The sequence below is a fragment of the Lolium perenne genome, chromosome 3, assembly GCF_019359855.2.
Source record: "Lolium perenne isolate Kyuss_39 chromosome 3, Kyuss_2.0, whole genome shotgun sequence".
Taxonomy (NCBI): Eukaryota; Viridiplantae; Streptophyta; class Magnoliopsida; order Poales; family Poaceae; genus Lolium; species Lolium perenne.
In genome coordinates this window covers 110778589-110796805 of record NC_067246.2, presented here as the reverse complement: position 1 = coordinate 110796805, position 18217 = coordinate 110778589, and the positions used below count along the sequence as shown (strand labels likewise).

Sequence of the window (18217 nt, the reverse complement as noted above, 5' to 3'; positions counted from 1 at the left end):
GATGGGTACCTGGACACACATGTACATGTTTGTCTTGCTGATTGCGCTGGTAACATTTTAATCCCCCGCTCACGCCCGCCAGGGTGATTATAGATGGTCTACGCACGATGGAGTAAGCAAAATGGATGCAGATTTCTTGATATCGTTTACGCGTACCGCTGAGTACACCGGAGATTCCTAGCGCGATGGACACAGACCAAATCTCCCTCCTGACAAGTACATCCGGGTGCCGTGTACGGTACTGCAGTGGATTCTTATGTGGTACCAATACATGTGTTCGTATGGTACTATGATCAGAAATTATATTCACGACACAAACTTGTCACAGAAGCAATTTTGATACAGGAAATTGTGCGACTATGATCCTTAGACATCAGATTTCGCCTTACAATGGGGTGCGGGCGAAGTTGTAATATACAAACACACTGACAAGCAAAGTAACTCATGGACCTCCATCCAAAAATCCCAATTCGATTCTTAACAATTGTTCAACAGGAAAGCGATCATAGGAGCAATGCAGGGGTTTTGGAATGGAAGTTGATAAAACAACAACGGATACAAACTGTCCAATTGCCTATTTCAGTACCACAACCACCATCAGAGCAAAAACTGTGACAGCTACACTGACAGCAGATATGCATAAATTGGCGTACAAGTTCAGTCGGCGGGTGGCTTTCTCACTATTGCGTCGAATAACTTCCTTAAGCTTGAATTCTCTTGACATAAAACCGTGCTCCATTTGGTCAACAGCGATCCGCAGATTGTTCTTCTCTGTCAGAAGAGCTAGGTGTGCTTGATTCATCTGTGTCTCCGGTTCACATATGTGGATACCCTCTCTGTTTCGTAAGCCAACCAAGTTCCACAAGTGGATCAAGGACCTTGTTAACACTGGATTCCAAGGGTCATCGACCCATACGACGAACGAGCAGCGATCAGCTCCCTGCTTAACGTTTAAAAAAAATGGTGAGATACAAAGGCGATTCTAAATTTAATCAGTTTTATAAGATACCTAATTTTTTCATCTATTGTGTTTCCTATGAGGTGCTCACTATCATGCAGACGAAAGTTGCAATCAAACCAAACACGCGTTTAAGTCTAGGTAGTAAAGTATATGAAGCACAAACAATCTGTCAATGATTCCTGCTATGCGTGGACACCAAACAGGCAAAATCATAGTAATGCCAGCAGCCCACTATTGGCGCCTTAGGCAGAAGAATAATCATGCAAGAAAGAAAAATCCTCATTGAGCATGATGCCAAATTAAAATTGACAGTTATCACAGTCTGTATGAACGTGCACGAAAACAGAAATTATATTGATATTGTACGCACCCAATAATTTACCTCGTACCTTTTCTTAAATCGTTTGAGGGAGGTGACAGATTTTTTTTTTTTTTTTTTTTGCTAACCTGCCGAGGGCATCCAAGAAATCTTCTCCCCGTAGCAGCCATGTCAAATGCTACCTTCCTCTGAGGGCAGTCGCCATGACGACACCTATGATGTGTGTAGAGTTCAGTCCCGGAGAAGCACGAATCGTGGATTTCTCGAGGCAAATCAAGGAAGGCGTCGTAGCCGGTGTCGATCTTCCGGAGAAATGGGAATCGGAATCAGGTTTTTCACTTCACGAAAACGTGTTGAGCACCGGGATGTCAGGGTGTGGAGATTTACCTCATATCCAGATTCAGGATCTCCGGCGAGTTCATCACTCTGCAGAGACGGATCTGGTTCGTCTCCGTCTCCTTTGAACCCGGACCACGGTGACATGGAGAGGGAGATCGAGTATCTGCAACCCAGGATCTCGGGGAATGATCCTAGATCTGATGTTCTACACAGAGAGGATGCTCGCCGGTGCTTCGGGCAATGGCGGCGGCGCGGAATCAGTCGTGTGGAGAAGAAAAGGGGAGAGAATGGTCGTCTCGGACGAGAGGGCGGGTGTGAGGAGATGGACGACGCGTACGTGGCGATACGGTCGGGCCCCACCCGGGGAATCTTTTTAAGTCCAATACGGTACCACGGAAAGTAGACTATACGACAGATACGGGATCAATACATGGCTGGGGCCACTGTGCGGTCAACGGGAGGCGCGAATCACTGATGGTCGGTAGCCGTCCTGATATCGACTTCGCCGGAGATCAGCTGCGAATTCTGCGCGTCGCGCGTCAAACTCAAACTCATCCTCCTTCCCCAGCGCGTCGTCGTCCCCCACTCCCCCTTTCCTTCATCAGTTCGCCGCCAACGAACCGCCACTCCGCCCAGGAAGGGGATGGGGAGCAGCGGAGGCGTCGGCGGCGGCAAGCCGCCGGCGTGGGAGTTCCACGCCACGGGGCCGCGCAACCTCTCCAACCCCAGCTGGAGGGACCTCATCCGCTCCAACTGGTACGCAACCCTACACCCTCCTCCTTCCACCCTCCCAGTCTCCTCTCCTAGAAAGCGTTGGACGGCAGCACACTGCGTATGGCTGGGTTCGTCACAGTCTCTGTACGGGGTATCGGGAATCTGAACTGTCGTCTTGATTTGCAAGTCTAGATCAGGGGATTTGTTTTTACCGGTGTCTGGGCACACCGTCAAATTAAACCTCGTGTGTGTGTGTGTCTGAACTGTTCTTGCGCTCTTTGCCCTCGAAATGCCACTTTGATTCTCAGATAATTACAGGCCTTGTTCTGTGGATTATACTGCTGTTTCCCCAGTAGAACATCTGACGCAAGGCCTTCCCGGGGGCACACGTTTTCCCTGTTTCTCGCCTCGCCCTATGTCGCGGCTGAATTTGCTGCCTTGGAATCGTTGTGACTGAATTCATCTTGGGTGTTGTTTGATTGAGTCTACTGGATTGCAAAAGGGGCTGTCTCAAATGATTGAGTCTAATTTAGTTGTACGACAAAGCTAATTTATGAGGGAATGGCTCATGAACCTTTAAAGGGCTTACTATATTATGTTAAGGATAAAACGAACTATTAGTAGATGGTGAAAGGAGGGCACGGTTCTTTCTCTCTATAACCTGTAGGATGAGCATACAGCTTAATGTAAATAAATGCTGTTGAAATGTACCTAAAGTCCCAGTGTTTTATCCAAGGAATATTTAGTCTTCTGATATTTTATCCTGCTTGTATTCTTAGTCACTTCAGCCGCTGCTGCAGGCCACGCCTTTTGTTATGATTGATAACAAGACTAGTCATGTTTGTAGTACTGACGAACAGATATAATGATTCTGCAGGAAAAATCCCAACTACAGAAGAATTGCAATTTCGTGTTTCGTGCAGGCCGCATATGTACTGGAGTTTGACAGGCAAGAGAACAGAACTGGTTCAACTGCCATTGCTCCTAACTGGTGGAAGCCATTTAAATACAAGTTGGTATGCCCTCTGCTCGATTCCAGAGATGGATCAATATATGGGGCACTTCTAGAATGGGACCAGCTTGCTGCCCTATCGGACTTGATAATGCTGAGACCTAATGGTGCTCCGAAGGCTGTCCTGGCACTGAGGGGAACGGTACTAAAGCAGTTGACTGTTGCGAGAGACTTGGAGGATGACCTCAGGTTCTTTGCTCAGGAGAGCTTGAGGGGTTCTGTGAGGTACGCCGGAGCACTGGAGTTGCTCCAGTCGGCAATCAATAAGCATGGAAGCAACAATGTGTGCATTGCAGGGCATTCCCTGGGGGCCGGATTTGCTATGCAGGTTGGTAAGACCTTGGCGAAGGATGGAGTCTTTGTAGAATGCCATTTGTTTAACCCACCATCAGTGTCACTTGGCATGGGTTTGAGGAAACTTCAGGAGAAAGCCGACAAGGTTTTGAAGCGATACATCAGTGGCAGCTCCTCAAATGCCAGTGAAATTTCTCGGCCGGGAGACAAGGGGGAAATTGTCTCTGAAATTGGAGAAGAAAAACTGATCAAGGAGGTGAAGAGATGGGTGCCGAACCTGTACATCAACAACTCCGACTACATTTGCTGTTTCTATGTTGACCGTAGTGGCGTAGCCACTGTTACTACTGAGAAGCGCGGCGATGGTCACGCTCAGGCACGTGCCAAGGTGTTTGTGATTGCGAAAGGACCACAGAAGTTTCTAAAAGCTCATGGGTTGCAGCAATGGTGGTCGGATGATTCTGAGCTCCATCTGGCTGTGCATGATAGCAAGCTCATGTACAGGCACCTAAAATCCTTGTATGTAAAACAAGCGTAGCAAAAATAAACTGCATGGTGATGTCGGTCCCCTGTTCTTTAGTCAAGTAAGCTTTTAGATCTTTGAAGGGCTCCAGTTCATGCAGACCTTTGTCAGTTTTTCCTTTTCTGAGGTGCAACCCTTTCTTAGTTGTGTCGTCGCATAGGACTGTTCCATATATCTACATTAATTGTGCATATGAAATGCCAGTCTTGCATTGTACCTTGAATTGTCAGGTGTTCTACTGTCCTGTCGTGAACTCAGTACCATTTCTATGATAGAATGTGTACTGGTTTTACACCTTATACACTGTGATTTCACTCGACCGTTATAATTCTTTCAACTTCCCAAAGCTTCGGATTTTCACCGTGAATAATATTAGATATATTTTATTTTTTAATCATCGGTCATGCTTATTGTTCCATGTAAAGACGGTAAACGTAGGAGCTTGTAGCAGTACAAGAATCCGCAACGACAATAGCAGACAGATTTTACCACAGCTTTCCTTTCTTCTATAATCTTCAGCATTCATTTTTAAAAGATCCAGTGGGGAATCGGAATTTTGTAGAAAGTGCCTATATAGTTCTTCTACGTGTAAGATAATTCTTAGATCAGATAAAACAAGCTTTGCTGAGCTGGAATCCGTGTGGGCTCAATGATCCAGCTCGTCGCACAACTGTGCATGAAACAGTCCCCTCCTCTTGCCATACTGTCTGCCTTAGTCAACACTTTGACGGCAGCTTATTCAGTTATTTGGGGTGTAATTGTTTTCGAGGTTTCGCCCATTGCCCGGCTATTGGGGCTAGAGGATTCTGCTTCTGTGTGATGACAATGAATGCTCTTGATCATATTCAGATTGATGTCTTCTCAATCTCGGCAGCCGTGCGCTCGCTCAAAACCGATGTCACCTTCAAAATTAAAGGGGTTTAACGCCCAACCTCCAATGCCCTAAAAGACTCCTTCACCAAATTGATGCTGACATGGGTATACCCTTCGGGTACCCATTATTAGTACTAGATGACCTGTTGCGCTATCGCGCAAATGGCAGAATCAAATCAAAATTCAAACCATAAGTTCAGCTTATTTAGTATAAACAACTTCTCCCTCCATCACCCCCCAAATTTGACGCCTCCTTCCACTCCTCCTATATCCTCCTCTTCCTCTTCCAACCCCTTATGAAGCTATTCTAAGTCAGATTTTGGTTAGTTTTGCAACAATTGCAATTAACCCGAGCCAATTAATTGTACCGCAATTCAGCAGAACAACTTAAGCCCCCATGTTTCTGTAGGTAAGCACGCGCCAAAAGAAACACAGGGGAAAATCAAGGGCTAGTGCCTACAAGTCTTATCCATGGTGTTATATATGCCTTTAGTTCTAAGGAAGCATTTGTGTTTCCATAGACCACTCTCTTCAATTCATATGAAGTGTCAAACAGTTTGTACAAAGCTGGAGTGAATCAGCGATATCTACTATGCATCATAGTAAGTATTTTGTAGTAAGTATTTTGAAGGTACATTGTTTACATGAATGGAAAGGAAATACCCAGAAATAATTAACCAAGCAATAGAGATATCTTAGATTATTAGTAAGCTACACGATAAAACAATTTCAGATAATCGGACACTTCATCTTCTGCTAGGCTGTCCAGAGAGCGACATCATCACCACCCTTCCAATAGAAATTCAGAACATATCATGATTGCAAAGCAACATCAGAAGTGGTCATCCGGTTCAACTACAAATAAGGATGCTTTCAGTGCCCCGGATCTTTATTTTCTTGTACTCAAAACAGCAACCAATATCATAGATAACATGGTTACACCAATCGGCAAAATTATGCATGGCGAGACATGATTTCAAGATTCATTAACTACTATCCTAGTGATACCAGCAATCATTAATCCATGAAGTAATAGAGCCTATCAGCTCCATCAACATCTCAACCTATCTGGGCATTTAGCTGCCACTGGCTAGCTTATTTAAGCTCTAATTTTACTAAAAAAAATTGCTCAGAGTAAATGCAGCATTGCTCAACATGGTGGATCACACGCTGCACACTTGGAGGGTAACTTGGAGGGGAACTGCACCTTGCTCAGGGTTCCACAGCTATGAAATAAAACATGCTTGGGTCATCATTATCTTTGTCAAATCCATTAACATAACAAAGCATAGGACATTAGATAAATTATAATCCTCGTAGCATCTGCTACTATGAATTTTTCTACAGGGAACAGAATCAACTACGGATGTGAGTGTGAAGATCACCAGAAATCACATGGTAAAGTAAACAAGTGTACTGTGTTGTGAATGAGTGTAAATCAAACAAAGAAGTAGACAAATAAAGGTGCTTTATCTACGGAAAATACAACAAGTTGTGTATCATAAATGCTAGTGCTGCAAAGGCAAATATACATGCATCTATTTCTGTAGTATTTCAAACAAAGTGCCGATAATTTAAGCATCACCTCAATTAAATGACAGAATGAAACAAGTACACTAATTGATCATTTTCCTTTGTAGCACTACACAACATGAAGAAACAAGCAAGCCAAGGTGTTATACTGCACACTACCCAACATGAAGAAAATAGAAATTTTTGTAATGCCAACATACCACATCCATGGCAGCTGGCCTAATGCATTCCAAACAACATGCATACTGGTTCCCCTTGCTCTCGCAGGCTCTTATGTGTTTTCTGGACTGAAAAATCTTTCATAACAACATTCGTTTTGTCTACTAAAATCTGTACGCTGGAAAAATTAGCTAATGCCGCGGAGGTACCGGTCATCGGTGAACACAAAGTTGGCCGACGGGTATAACACATGCAGAGATCAAGTATCCTAGGAAACCTCTATCGAGTGAACAAAAGGTAGATTAAAGACCTTAGCATAATCAGTCATACACAATCAAGAACTGACACCACCTACCTGAATAAAGGTGGTTTGTGGAGCTAGATGCAACAAAGAATCATGTTGAAAGCCCCACTCACTAATTCCGGCTTTGATTATTGCAGTGCAAGCACACCTATAAACATAATTAAATTGTGATATACTGACAGAGCAAATACCATGTGCTCTTGTTGTTGTCGAACTGGGTTGCAGGCACACTGAAAAACTGGGTACTTGCTGTTCATGAGTAAAAAAGAACATATTATTTGTATCTGTATTAAGCAACCTACAGCACATGTTACATCCTAAAAGCAACAAATTAGCTGGCATGCCAAGTGGTGTGCACTTGGTGTACATTGCTGGACCTGTTTTTCAATAAGAGTTTTGTAATAGTAGCTGATGCATACATAGTGGAGTGTAAATATTCTTTTCTTAATGAGAATGGATGTGCAGGGACTCATATACAGCTTCTGGCATAAATTAAACTTCTTGCACATCTCCGAGAAAGTAGATTAAACACTTGTTACCCAAATCATCAAGCCCAGAGAGTAATAGATTTTTCTGAAGAAATGCAGAATAGAAAAGAAGAGCCCGAGACATACCAGGCTTGGCTTTCAAATAAGCGTAACATCAATTGGCCACTTGCACAAAAATATCTTTCAGGACCAATATATGAGAACCAAACTTCAAAAGTTGCCCAAATCAATTCCCCAGAACCGGGATCAACACTACCTGTACAAAATTCAGATTGCAAAAACATTAACACAATGAAATAACAGTGCTGAAGAAGTATTTTAGGTAGAAAAAACTGCGGTAAAATCACTGCACCTCCTCCAAACACAATGAAACCTAATGCAGCCAGGACAACTTGAACCATTGGAACCCATCCAACGGCCTCCTGTATGCCTCATTTGATGTAAATTTCAATCGTTTGAGGCAACCTATCATCATAATGGGCAGAGGCCTATCAAACTATTAGATTTGTAGATAAACCATTATCCATCGTAAAAATCCAAGATTATTTAAGCATCACCTCAATTAAAATGACAGCAAGAAACAAGTAAACTAATTGATCATTTTTTAATCTTATAGCGTGCAGGGAAGAAACTTCCCGTGAACACTTCTAAATAGGTAGTACCAAGTTAAAGGGCATCATCTACAATCAGACCAAACAAATCTATGGCATAACTAAACAAGAACATGATTTCAGTTCAATGTCTTTCCAATTACGACTTCATTCAGCACAGCTTTGAATGATCTTGTATGTGTATGGCCCCTTCTATTTTCATTCCTAATCTTTCCAAACCTGAATTGTATGATTGCTGTAGCATCTTCTCCCAAAAGAATTTAAAACATATAACCTTAAATTATAGAGCAAATTCATATCCTATCATCTTGAGCACATGGACATAGTTCTCACAAAAAGCATATCGATAGCTAATTCACCTCAAAATTGTGGAACTTTTTATATGTTCCGATTATATGAATCAAAATCTTAATACAAACAAAGGGGACTGCTAAGATAAGCATTTTTTTTTATAAAATTCAGTTTTTACACAAAATTTAGGTTCCAATTATATGCCCCGCAAAAAAGGTTCAAATTAGATGAATCACTTCAAGACAGCTAGTTAACTTCAAATCTTGAAATCAAGACTGCAGAATTTCTAAATTTTTATATTTTTTCTAAGAGAAGTGACAAAATAGAAGAAGTGCTCAACTTTTTGTAGATAGAGATGTATCTATAACTAAAACATGCCTATATACCTCCGTATCTACACAAAGTTGAGCAACTTTTTTTAGAGACAGAGAGAGTACAATAGTTAGTCATGTCACCCACAAAGGGTACAAAAAAACACAGAACTTGCCTTTTCTCTTATATCAATAGTCTGTACTAAAGCACCTGATAAAGGGGAGTGCTATATTCAACATACGAGTGCTAGTCATCATTCTAACTCATCTATACGCCCGTGAAGACAATCACTTCTTAAATGCAGAGTTATGGCTTTTCAGAATAGTAAGAGGAAAGCACCCTGTTCCATTGCAAAGAAAGAAACCAAGTTTGGAGGATACATATTGTCTAGCTGCTTGGTATAGCTGACGACACCTGGAATATAAACCAAATGCATTCTCCCTTCAACATCGTGAAATAGGGCATCCAAGAAGAAACTCGGAGATCTGAACTAAAATGCAGAGACATGTAGTTATCAGGAGAAGCCATGTTCTGGAAATATCAAAACAATACTGGAGGGAAGGAAAGCTCAGTTTAAACACTAATTAGATAATTCAGAAAAGGCACGATTAGACGAAAAAATGATGGAAGCCATGATCACTTATTGTACTATTTTTAGTTAGAAGTTATATGAGGACACTTTAAACAAGAGGATACTGGCAGAATGTTTCTACTTTTCTTGTTTCCCAATAATTCGAGGTCATCCATGCTTCACTATAAGCTGGCATGAGTTGAATGCGAAGAATCAACAAATAGAGGAAAGAAACCTTTGAAGTTCTATTGCCATTGCAAGATAATTATCAGGAGCAAGGTTATCACATAAAGGAAAGGAACATTTTAACTTCTATTGTAAATCTATAAATTTATTGGTATTATTAAGACTGCATGACTATGGTACCACCATGCATGATTATCACAGAAGGGATAAGAACTACCTGACCATCTGGCTTATTTAGCACATAGGTACCACCACAAACAACACTTGGACGTGCAGAAGCCTGACCAATAATGTACCACGTTAGCATATATATTACAATAGAAGCACAACTATGTAGAAGAAAGCTGCAAGGTAATACAAATAATTGAGGTGCACCTTTAACTTTTAAGCATCCTTCCATTAAACAGAAGAAAAAAAATGTAGAATGGAAAAAGCTAGAAGAAGGAAATCAAACCATGCTCTCTAAGAATAAGTAGCTAGCACGCAAGGAGAAAAGAGAAGAATGGCCTTTAACTAAACAAGATGGATGTACATATGAGATACATGAATAAACATGATTTGTAAAGGAAATCAACAATGGTTAAACTCACAATTATTTTGACCTGGAGGGAGTATTATATTCATCACAAATAAATCACCGAACTGCAGAAACCTCCAAAGTTGTGCTGGAGATTCATGATACTTAAGATAAGCATGTCAAAGCCCTAAAACTAATCTTCATATATTTACAATAGCCGGTAAAATGGTCATGCATGTGCAACCATAGTTGTTAAATATGAGTATCTGAGAACCATGCTACTGAAGTCTAAGGGACCACTTGGAATTTGTTTTCAGGATGATCCGCATCTAAAATCTACATATAAGGCATCGGGAGCTAATCATTTACCTTCATATTTATGTAGAAATGCCTCAACTAAGGTTGTTCCTGGCAAATACCATCAGAATAAAATTAATAATGTGCTCACCCAACACATCAGTTAGTAACCAATCGCAGGAACACAAAACCGTAAATAAATGGTCATACATAGTTTACCTTCTAGCCTCGTGAACATCTCTGCTACAAAAATCAGTCACTTGACTTGCCTGTTCTTTTCTAGCTCCTGCAATGAAACAAAAAACTAAATAGTTTACAATCAAAGTCTATTTCCTTCAATTTGGTTGCTCGCTCCTGAAGCTCCAAAAGAACCTTGTCATGCATTCCAAAATTTGCATTCAGGCATTCCACTGACCCAAAATATTTTAGTATTACTTGGTTCAATGTATATCTGAATACAAAGAAACACATATAAGTAATATATCTAAATGGTTGGGAAGCCCGCAAGAACATGACTAAGCTCACTAATTTGAAACATTTCAGCATTGTAAACAAACAATGGTTAGAAGAGGAAGGGAGACCGGACTAATGCCCTAATTTTGTTCTTTCGCATAAACAACAAGAAGCATAGCACGTAGCTAATAATCTTACTTTTGTACCTCTATTTTAAAAAAATTGATGTCTCATTGAGCTCACTTTTGAAATAAATCCCCCAACCTGATGCTACATGAGCTAAACATATATATCAAGCAAAGACAATGGAGAATCAGGCTGGCATAACTGACTATGCAAGTGCTGGAGGGCGGGGTTGTCAAGCACACTGATTAAAAAATTATGTACAAAGATTTAAATATTGTACAATAGCTCGCATTGGGTTAAGACCATTATCAGATTGTTACAAAAAAAACATTATCACAAGACCTAATGAGTCGGATACTACTGAGAAGATAGATCAAACATTACCCAAGGCAATCAAATTTATCTAGGTGAACAAGACATGAGCACGTGCAAGAGATACAGATCTGGAAGATTGGAAGGAATAACAGCTCGATGTGCCCTCTTTTGTGGGTGAGGTGAGGATGTATGTGATCATGAACTACTATAGTTACACATTTTTAGAAGAACAACATATCGCATCCTTCAGTTAATTCTACTACAAGCTCATAAAGTAAATTACTTGCCGAAGCATATCTAAGTTGGGAGTGATGATATCAATACGAGAAATACCATCAAACACTCCAGCACCATCTTCCGATGGCAGGTGGATAGCAATACCCCAAAGCAAACAGAGCTGCATGCTTCATCCATTGACAGACATGACCAAGACCAACTATTCACAGAATCATCATCTTCTTCAAGAAATGAATGCGGGACTGACATCGTAAGAAACGTGCATGACCAGGCAAGGCTAAAGGCTCCAAACACGTGAAAGCTGCATCACACACAAACCTGCAATGTGACATAATGTTGCTGATCTACATAAAATAGTCATATTGAAGGGATAACTGATTAGAAAACCATGCTATCCTCCTGTAATCACTATCACTACTGCTTCAGGTCAAAGCAAAAGAATTACCTCCTGAGAAGGGATAAATTGGTGAATTGCAGCTTCATAATCATAACATCAAACAGCAAGCCACCCTCTAAGTTTTTGAAATGAAATGTATATCCACATTAGCTCCTGTATATTAAAATAACAAATTAAATTTTGAGTTATCCGCACCGTGAAGTAAATAAAATAAGAGAGACAAACAATTAATAGCATTGCATCAGAAATTGTATAACCTGACTTCGGAATAAGCAGATTTTTTTAAATGTCCTCTGTAAATATGATTGTACCCAATTGCTTGTGGCAGACTAAAAAATGGCAGGATAAAAGGAGAAGAATATCCTTTAACTGAACATGTGATGGATGCACAAATGATAGAAAGAAGGAAATCAACAATGGTGAGTTTTGAAGAAAAAGTAAGGAAATACATAATAAGCGGATTCTTCACAAAGCTAAGCAAGAAACCAGCCGGTAGGAGTTCACTTGGGGGTGCTAAATCAAGTAGAAACATGCAATTAGAGCTAAAAAGGAATTTCAATTGTAAAATCGAGTAGCACCATCTCGTGACAAATTAAAAAGCGAGATGAACGCACTAAGGAGGTGTGGCTAAAAGGAGGAAGAGTAAACTGGGTGATCTTGTATTATAATTATACCCGCAATTCTTTGATCATTTGAGTAAAAGTTCATGAAGCATGTGAAACCTCAGGTTAGGTCCTTCAGGTGACGGCAAGCGAGTGATCACCTGGAAAATAATATTTTCATTAGTAAACACAAGGTGAGATTCCCATATATCTACAAATATATGTTGTTTTAGTTAACATACCAGGCAGCAGAATTGGCCAATGATCATACACACCAATCAGTTTCTGCTATTTATGATTGAAATCCATACAACAAATGATGCTGACACAAAGTTGGATCCAGAATAAAATGGAGGAACTAAAACCTGTAGATAACATTTCCGGTCATATCTTTGCATGCATATGCATCAATGCACAAAGAAAACTGACTTTCTGATGCGATACTAAATAAAAGTTGGAGGATGCTGCAAGATCTCCATTGAATGAGTAAACCTCACTTCAAAAAGTAATGGCCAAAAGCATATCAACCAAGTAATACATGGAAAAAGATGGCCAAAGCAAGCAGGTCAATACTATTATTTACACTTCAATTCAATGAGAATTATAATCACATAAAAGAGGAAAGTCTACAAGAGAAAGAATCCTAATCGAAGTAAATTACCGGCAAACATGGGACTGCGACTATGGGTGAGGGTCTCCAAGATGCAGCGGCTATTCTCTTTTCCGGCGTTTCTGCGAAGTTCCACAGGTGAAGCAACGGCAGAACTGCAGGGGAAGAGAGGCGGCGAATGCCTCTGGTGAGGTTGATATCAGCGCTGCAGAACCTCATCGGGAGTTTGAACCTGAACACGGCGATGAGTTATAATTGGTGGGTAATCGCAAAACAAGCAAGCACAGGGTTGCAGCCAAACTAAAAAAAAATGAGTACTTGTTCATGAGTAAAAATACTATATTATTTGTATCTGTACTAATTCACCTAGAGCACATGTTACATCATAAAAGCAACAAATAAGATGGCATGCCGAGTAGTATGCATTTGGCATACATTGCTGAACCTGTTTGGCAATAAAAGCATTGTAAATAGTATCTCATACATAGTAGATAATAAAACATTGTAAAAGCATTGCAAAATCAAAGAAGAGGGGAGCGGGCGAGAGCTGGTATACCTAGGGAAAGAGATGGCGAGTTTGCTGGCAAGGTCGCCCTACTACAGCCGAGAACACCGCACTGACAGGAGAGCTGCTGTCGTAAGCACACCACAAGGCCCAACCATCTCCTCATTGTGCATCATTGGCATCCTTCACGAATGAAACATCACAGAAATAAACGCTATTTTCAACACCAAACTTGTTACCTACAACAACTCAATGGGTACAAAAACCTGAGATTTGATAGTGCCATAATGTAAGCATTCAAGATTCAGAGCTAGTAGGAACTTACACCATTGCACAAATCCTTCTGTTGGTGCCTAGGAATTCATTCCATAAAATTCAACGCACCTCAGCCACTAAAAAGGACAAACATGTCACAAAATCAAATCTCATAAACAAAGGTATGGGAATAGGGCTGCATCTCGTATGAGAACACATACTTTTTGAAGTACCTCACAAGGAAGATCTGAAATCACCTTCTTGAGCTGCATAAGATACGGTAGGTTTCAGAAAAAACAAAATAGTGCCTTATAAAGTAAAATATACAACTGAAATGAAATTTCAATTATATACATCCCTCTCTAGTAAGCACTCCTTGAACAAAGATACATCATAAACTGGAAGATGTAGCAATTGACAGCGGATTTACACGATAATCTAATTTTACTCTATTAGGTTTCCAATGAACATCATCTTAAGTTAGGGCCACAAGCAAATGTGGGAAGCAAACATATCAATCATACCTACTGAACAATCTGGTATACACAACACGATATCAGGTTTCTAGTGAAAATCATCTCAAATAAGGGCCACTTGCAAATGAGGGAAGCAAATATATCAATTATGTACCTACTGCAACAATCTAGTATACGCCACTCATCTAGCTGTTGTATTACTAATTTGCCTCAGCCACCTCATTGACCATGCAACCACATGGTCCAACATTGGTCGATATATTCCTTTTCGGCTAACTGAAGCCTAAAATGGTACTGAAAACAAAACAAAAATCTGTACCTATTATTTTTCATTGGAGAAACGACTTCTCTCCGCATTATTGTTTTAGCACATCAAATATTTTACTAAAATAGTAGCTGCAAATAGGAAAAACAAACTATTAGGAGCTCTTAGCTAATACGTAACAATAACTAAATGCTACTGTATTGAGATTGGGATTTGGGAAAAGCTCTCCTGAAGCCCACCTTGGAGTCTTAAAACCAGCAGTGCTTGCCGTTGATGTCCCTGTATTGTCGAAATCCGCCGCCCGCCACGATTTGGCCGGCCCTGCCCCGGATCCTGGCCGTCCTTGACTCACACCTACTCCACCACCATTCCCTGCAGCTGAAAAGTGAGAAACAAGAGTGAGATCTGAGAGAGATAGGTAAAGAGGAAGAGCGAGAGAGACGAGGGAGAATCCCGTACTGCGCCTGACCGCGTATCCTTGCCGCAGTTCTGCCGCGTCCAGCATCCGCCGTCGGCTCCCGCTTCCAGCGCAGGTGGCGGGCGAATCGGAGCCGGGGATGCGCCATCGCCGTTGCCGTTACACCCGCCGTGTCCATCCATCGCCGCGTCCAGCCAGCGCCGCGCGTCCGGCCGTCCGGTGAGCCTCCACCGCTGCATCCAGCCGTCGCTGCCGCGTCCAGCCGCCCTCGCTCGGGCGCGCGTTCTCTGCCGCAGCCGCTGCCGGTACAGCCGCCGCGCCCAGCCGTCGCTGCGTACAGCCGCCACGTCCGGCCAGTGCCGCGCGACCGGCCATACGGCGAGACTCCATCGCCGCATCCAGCCGCCCTCGCTCGGGCGCGCGTTCTCTGCCGCTGTTGCGGCCGCGTCCAGGCGGAAGGTGGAGGTCGGCCAAGGAGAGGCGGCGGAGGGAAGTGGAGATGAGGATTGGGCAGAGGGGAGTGGAGATGAGGATTGGGCAGCTAGGGTTTTTACGGCACCAATCGAGACAAGGCGTTGTCCACCCACTCCCATGAGAAAACCGCCAAAGGACGCGACGCGGATGAGCAGCATCGCTCCCTCTGCTCGGTGGATCCCGCATATACTCGGCCCCATGCGTCATGGACTTGCTTGGAGGATGAACAAGTGAGGAAAAATTAACCACATCCAACGGCTGAAGTAGAAAGCGGGAGCCAACTTTTACTGTACCGGTGAAAACGTGTGGACCAGATTGATTTGCCCCTCTCAGACCCCCTGGATGGCTGGGTAGTCTAGGGACATTTATAAGAGAAATACCTGGCTTGGCTCGGTCTAATATGGAGAAGGTTCAACAAGGCAACCCAAAGAAGTAGTGTCGACTAGGACTCTTGTAAAACCCTAGGCTGGTTGCATATATAAAGCCAGCCAGGGCACCCGATAGAGGGGGAGAATAGATAGACAATATAGCTCCGCCTATGGCGGCACCCTGTAAACATACATATGATCATATACTGGATTGCTAGCAGCACGTAGGGATCCTCCACCGATGGGATCCGAAGCTGGGTACGTCGTGTGCCTAATCTCGCTCCCGGAATCTCCATCGTCGCTCTCTCCCGAAACCCAAGTCTACAATATGTAGGAATTCAATATAGCAAGGCAATATAGAAGGAACATCAAGATCTTATTTGACAAAAGATAGCAGTCCGAAAATAGGTCATTACATCAGCCGAACAAGGCACTAGACAACATATTCTCGGAGCGCGTCCGCCGCGGTAAAAATTCCGAATGCCGTGACTCGTAAAAAGGTCACGATGGTAAGACCCCAGGATCCGTCCTGTGTGGCGTGGCATCGCACCCGAAGGTGCTCTGCCACTTTTTTCCACATCAACAGATGTGAAGAAAAATCCCGGCGGACGCGCTGTGGACCCGATACTTTTGCTGGAATTCAGTTTCGGTAAGTCCTAAAGCGGCACGTTCTGAATTACGCCAGTATCCCGAATTCGTGTCCGGGGACGCGAGTTTGAAGTAGGTTTATCCGGATTTACAACTAGAGCAATTAACTGGTACCTGATCCGTCAGATGAACCAGCCGCATTTACCAATATCCCTATACAATATATTTGACGAAGAAAATATAGTATCTCTTTGGTCTCGAAGAATTTGAAAAAGAGAAAAAACATGTAAATTTCATTCGATTCTGTAAATATATAAAGGTTTGTAGACTCAACTCGACTCTGCGACTCGAGTAGAGTCTACTCCCATCGGGAGCACATGGATTTCATTAAGTCCTCCAACATGAGTCGATAAAAAGAGGGGCTACGCCCAGAAATATAGTCAAAATCTTCATCGAGTAGTACAACTTGAGTCTATGCCCAAGTGCAAGCACTTGCCCATAGACTCGGGGGTTACTCCCATCGGGAGCGCTGCCGCGCACCCGATAGAAAAATAATTTCGAGAATCGTCGACATCATCTACGCTACACATGATCTACGACATTTACCTGATGTATTGTCCGAATCAATGGCCTCGTCTTGTATTTCTTCGACTTCGGAGATGATTATGCTTGCAGTCTCTACGCAAGTCTTCGACTTCCCTAGACACTCGGGGGCTACTGATATGGGCATACCCTTTGGGTACCCATTATTAGTATACCTGGCTTGGCTCGACCCAATATGGAGAAGGCCCAACAAGGCAACCCGAAGAAGTAGTGTCGACTAGGACTCTTGTAAAACCCTAGGCTGATTGCATATATAAAGCCAGCCAGGGCACCCGATAGAGGGGGAGAACAGATAGACAACATAGCTCCGCCTATGGTGGCACCCTGTAAACATACATATGATCATATACTGGATTGCTAGCAGCACGTAGGGATCCTCCCCCGAGGGGATCCGAAGCTGGGTACGTCGTGTGCCTAATCTCGCTCCTGGAATCTCCATCGTCGCTCCCTCCCGAAACCCAAGTCTACAATACGTAGACATTGGCGAGGTGATCCCTCGTCAATTGGCGCCGTCCGTGGGGATTGCGACGATTGGATTTTGTCATCCGGACGGGATCCATCGAGTTCATCATCAACAACGTTCAGATTGCGTCTGGGAAACAAAATTGTCGAGTTCGTCATCAGCTCTGTCAATGACCAGCCGACAGGATTTTTTTGGCGCAGATCCATCAGGCTAGTTCGTCCGTGGAGATGCACTTTGTCACCAACAAAATTGCAATTTTATCATGGTCGTGGGATTCTGGTGATTGGGATCTAGACGGGAGTCATCGGCAGCGGCTGCAGGGCGTGCTTGGGACCTGGCCGTCAGCCCGTCACCAATGTTTCCGTCATGCCGATCTACACGGGCGGAGTATCAAGTACCAAGAAAAGAAAGGAACGGTCAGGTTAAAGTGCAGCACTATTATGGAGGATCGTGACGCTGCAAATTAATCTTCTTCATCGCGACTTCGACCGAGATTGGAATCATCAGGTCCTATTTTTCTAATCGATTACTCTTTGTAGATTAATTGAGTCAAATATTTTTTAGCTCGTGCTATTATTTACGCGCAGTTTTTTGCGCCGTAATATAACTGCAGATCGGAACAAGCTTCGATTGTTTCGCCACGTATAGTCGCCATACTCGGGGGCTCGCTTGTCACATTGCGGACTCGATATATATCAGGTGCTATATTTCTAATTAATTACTGATTGCACATTTTATTTGGCCAAATATTTTCGGCT

The 18217-nt window shown here is 42.7% G+C and overlaps 3 protein-coding genes and 1 long non-coding RNA gene across 24 annotated transcripts; 1 reads left to right on the top strand and 3 right to left on the bottom strand.

Annotated features, from left to right (window-relative positions):
* Positions 1 to 438: 438 nt before the first annotated feature.
* Positions 439 to 1958, bottom strand: LOC127342171 (uncharacterized). Its single transcript, XM_051368123.2, has 3 exons — positions 1668 to 1958; positions 1409 to 1582; positions 439 to 940 (listed from the first exon to the last, which is right to left on the bottom strand). The coding sequence occupies exons 1-3, from the start codon at positions 1761 to 1763 to the stop codon at positions 575 to 577; spliced, it is 636 nt and encodes a 211-aa protein (XP_051224083.1). The 5' UTR covers positions 1764 to 1958; the 3' UTR covers positions 439 to 574.
* Positions 1959 to 2149: 191 nt separating this feature from the next.
* Positions 2150 to 4385, top strand: LOC127342170 (GDSL esterase/lipase At4g10955). Its single transcript, XM_051368122.2, has 2 exons — positions 2150 to 2375; positions 3211 to 4385. The coding sequence occupies exons 1-2, from the start codon at positions 2263 to 2265 to the stop codon at positions 4175 to 4177; spliced, it is 1080 nt and encodes a 359-aa protein (XP_051224082.2). The 5' UTR covers positions 2150 to 2262; the 3' UTR covers positions 4178 to 4385.
* Positions 4386 to 5885: 1500 nt separating this feature from the next.
* Positions 5886 to 13169, bottom strand: LOC127342167 (uncharacterized). 20 transcript variants are annotated; one of them, XR_011755225.1, is made up of 13 exons: positions 13096 to 13169; positions 12677 to 12799; positions 12507 to 12595; positions 11881 to 11985; positions 11532 to 11753; positions 10524 to 10590; positions 10377 to 10415; positions 9708 to 9770; positions 9073 to 9223; positions 7872 to 7984; positions 7646 to 7775; positions 7083 to 7179; positions 5886 to 6261 (listed from the first exon to the last, which is right to left on the bottom strand). XR_011755225.1 is itself a non-coding variant. In XM_071828094.1 (13 exons), the coding sequence occupies exons 8-13, from the start codon at positions 10380 to 10382 to the stop codon at positions 6199 to 6201; spliced, it is 435 nt and encodes a 144-aa protein (XP_071684195.1). In that variant the 5' UTR covers positions 10383 to 10415; positions 10524 to 10590; positions 11532 to 11753; positions 11881 to 11985; positions 12090 to 12201; positions 12507 to 12595; positions 12677 to 12799; positions 13096 to 13169; the 3' UTR covers positions 5886 to 6198. The 20 variants fall into 20 exon arrangements, 9 of the variants coding, with proteins under 9 accessions (XP_071684195.1, XP_071684199.1, XP_071684196.1 ...); XR_011755227.1 differs by having other exon boundaries at positions 7872 to 8007; positions 9114 to 9223; XR_011755229.1 differs by having other exon boundaries at positions 9114 to 9223.
* Positions 13170 to 13197: 28 nt separating this feature from the next.
* LOC127338344 (uncharacterized) lies at positions 13198 to 15798 on the bottom strand. Of its 2 annotated transcripts, none has more exons than XR_011755219.1 (7): positions 15005 to 15798; positions 14785 to 14923; positions 14600 to 14676; positions 14026 to 14070; positions 13875 to 13941; positions 13601 to 13788; positions 13198 to 13276 (listed from the first exon to the last, which is right to left on the bottom strand). It is a non-coding gene; the product is annotated as an uncharacterized lncRNA (long non-coding RNA). The 2 variants fall into 2 exon arrangements; XR_011755218.1 differs by having other exon boundaries at positions 13601 to 13732.
* Between the last annotated feature and the right edge of the window lie 2419 nt (positions 15799 to 18217).

Coding starts and splice junctions, on each gene's coding strand:
- LOC127342170 (XM_051368122.2), top strand. CDS start 2,263: ATGGGGAGCAGCGGAGGCGTCGGCGGCGGCAAGCCGCCGGCGTGGGAG. Junction 2,376..3,210: donor GACCTCATCCGCTCCAACTG/GTACGCAACCCT, acceptor ATGATTCTGCAG/GAAAAATCCCAACTACAGAA.
- LOC127342171 (XM_051368123.2), bottom strand. CDS start 1,763: ATGTCACCGTGGTCCGGGTTCAAAGGAGACGGAGACGAACCAGATCCG. Junction 1,583..1,667: donor ATCCTGAATCTGGATATGAG/GTAAATCTCCAC, acceptor TTTCTCCGGAAG/ATCGACACCGGCTACGACGC. Junction 941..1,408: donor TTCTTGGATGCCCTCGGCAG/GTTAGCAAAAAA, acceptor AACGTTAAGCAG/GGAGCTGATCGCTGCTCGTT.
- LOC127342167 (XM_071828094.1), bottom strand. Junction 9,224..9,707: donor TAAATAAGCCAGATGGTCAG/GTAGTTCTTATC, acceptor TCTGCATTTTAG/TTCAGATCTCCGAGTTTCTT. Junction 7,180..7,645: donor TTATTTGAAAGCCAAGCCTG/GTATGTCTCGGG, acceptor TTATGTTTATAG/GTGTGCTTGCACTGCAATAA.